The 1630-nt window shown below is 28.7% G+C and overlaps 1 protein-coding gene across 1 annotated transcript in view; it reads right to left on the bottom strand.

The window, feature by feature from the left end:
* LOC108691280 overlaps nt 1–1630 on the bottom strand; it is a 24653-nt gene that overhangs the window by 894 nt on the left and 22129 nt on the right. Inside the window, exons 5-6 of the mRNA XM_018198949.1 lie at nt 679–871; nt 306–604 (exon numbers count right to left, since the gene is read on the bottom strand). Coding sequence (XP_018054438.1) covers nt 306–604; nt 679–871 — 492 coding nt within the window. The remainder of the gene's footprint in view (nt 1–305; nt 605–678; nt 872–1630) is intronic.

Below are 1630 nucleotides of genomic sequence, written 5' to 3'. Positions count from 1 at the left end.
TTATCTGGGGCAAAATAATTATCAATTGATTTACCTCATAATTTTATGCATAAAAATATTAAGACGCATTTATTAAAAAATAATAGTTTATGAAATATTTTATACTTTTATACTTTTGTTTTAATACAATAGAAAAAAAATAATGATGAAATATATAGTGAAATATTCACGCATAAAAGAATTTTATTAGCTATCGAGCGGTTTGTTCTTTTTTTATTTTATATCAAAATTAATAAAATGAAATTAGTGAAACGAATATACACACAAAAAGGAGTTCAAATGAATCGACTTATCTCTTTACTTACACTTTTATCTTCTTCCTCCTCCTCCTCACTGATAAAATTTCTAGAATCATCTAACAGTATTTTTTCTATATCTGGTGATTTATCGAATTCTACCCATTTCGACCGTCCCTCCAGTTTCCGCGACAGTACATCAGACTCGTAATTACCACCGTACATAGGATAACTAAGGTGACCGGAATCGTATTCGACCTGATTGCCGTAGCGGTAGCTCGGGTTGGCCGAACCTTGACTAGATACTGAAAGGTCTGATTGTGACAGACCGGTATTGGTGCTTCCAAACAGTCGTGTATTTTCGAAACCTGTGTGAGAAATGTGACAAAATAGAGAATAAATCACAAAAACAAGATATTATGTATGAAACTGAATGATTCACCTGAGAATCTATCATCTGGTATTTCTTCTCTATGTACCAGAGCCTGTTGATCGGTGACAGCAGTGGTCACATCATTGGATGATCCTTTGTTACCCTCCGTCTCTTCCTTGTTATAATCTGGCTGTATTTCGACCACAAATGAACACCCGCTGTCCTTATACCTTGACGTGGGTTTATTATCCTCTGTCATTACCTGGAAGCAAATATAGTAAAATATATTACACAAATTGAATATGAAATGTACATTTTCTACACATACCTTTATTAAAAATTATTATAAAATATTGAAACTGTGTAAAGTTCACATTTTTTTAATTTTAATTAATCTAAATTCTTTTATTGTAATTAATTTAATGTACTATCAATTTGAATAATTTATTTACATTTGAATTTTCAAACATAAATAAATTATTCAAATATTTAATAAATATAATTTTAGCCTGGCTACACACATTAAAGCTAAATTATAACTAAGATAGTAACTGAAATATACTTATAGTAGTTCATTTTATCATAGTAGCTATATATTAATAGATTATTAATTTATAAAAGCTATTAGCTTTCTAAAACTATATACCTAACATTACGAGAGATCAAAAAATATTCAGGTCATGACCCATCTCAACGTTTGTGTAACATTTTAGCATCACAATGCCGGATTAAAATAATTTTAATGCTTTGTTTATGTTTTAAGTAATTTTTCAAGTATCAAATCTCAATAAGCTTCTGCTAAAATCTCTGCTAAAATTAAATAAAAAATAAAGATCGGTTCATAATCGAATCTTGTATTCAAAATCATTTTAAATACAGTCTGTACACAATAAAAAAATTGTATTAGCTTCTTAAGACATTACTTAAAACGGTTCTAAAATAAAACCGGATTATAAATAATCTTCTGAGTCTTCTGAGTGATTTATGACATCTTAAATCTGTACTTAAGACCATCTTAAAT

This window comes from Atta colombica, unplaced genomic scaffold (assembly GCF_001594045.1).
Source record: "Atta colombica isolate Treedump-2 unplaced genomic scaffold, Acol1.0 scaffold45, whole genome shotgun sequence".
NCBI lineage: Eukaryota > Metazoa > Arthropoda > Insecta > Hymenoptera > Formicidae > Atta > Atta colombica.
Note: the sequence above shows the minus strand (reverse complement) of the source record. Positions and strands in the feature narration are given on the sequence as shown.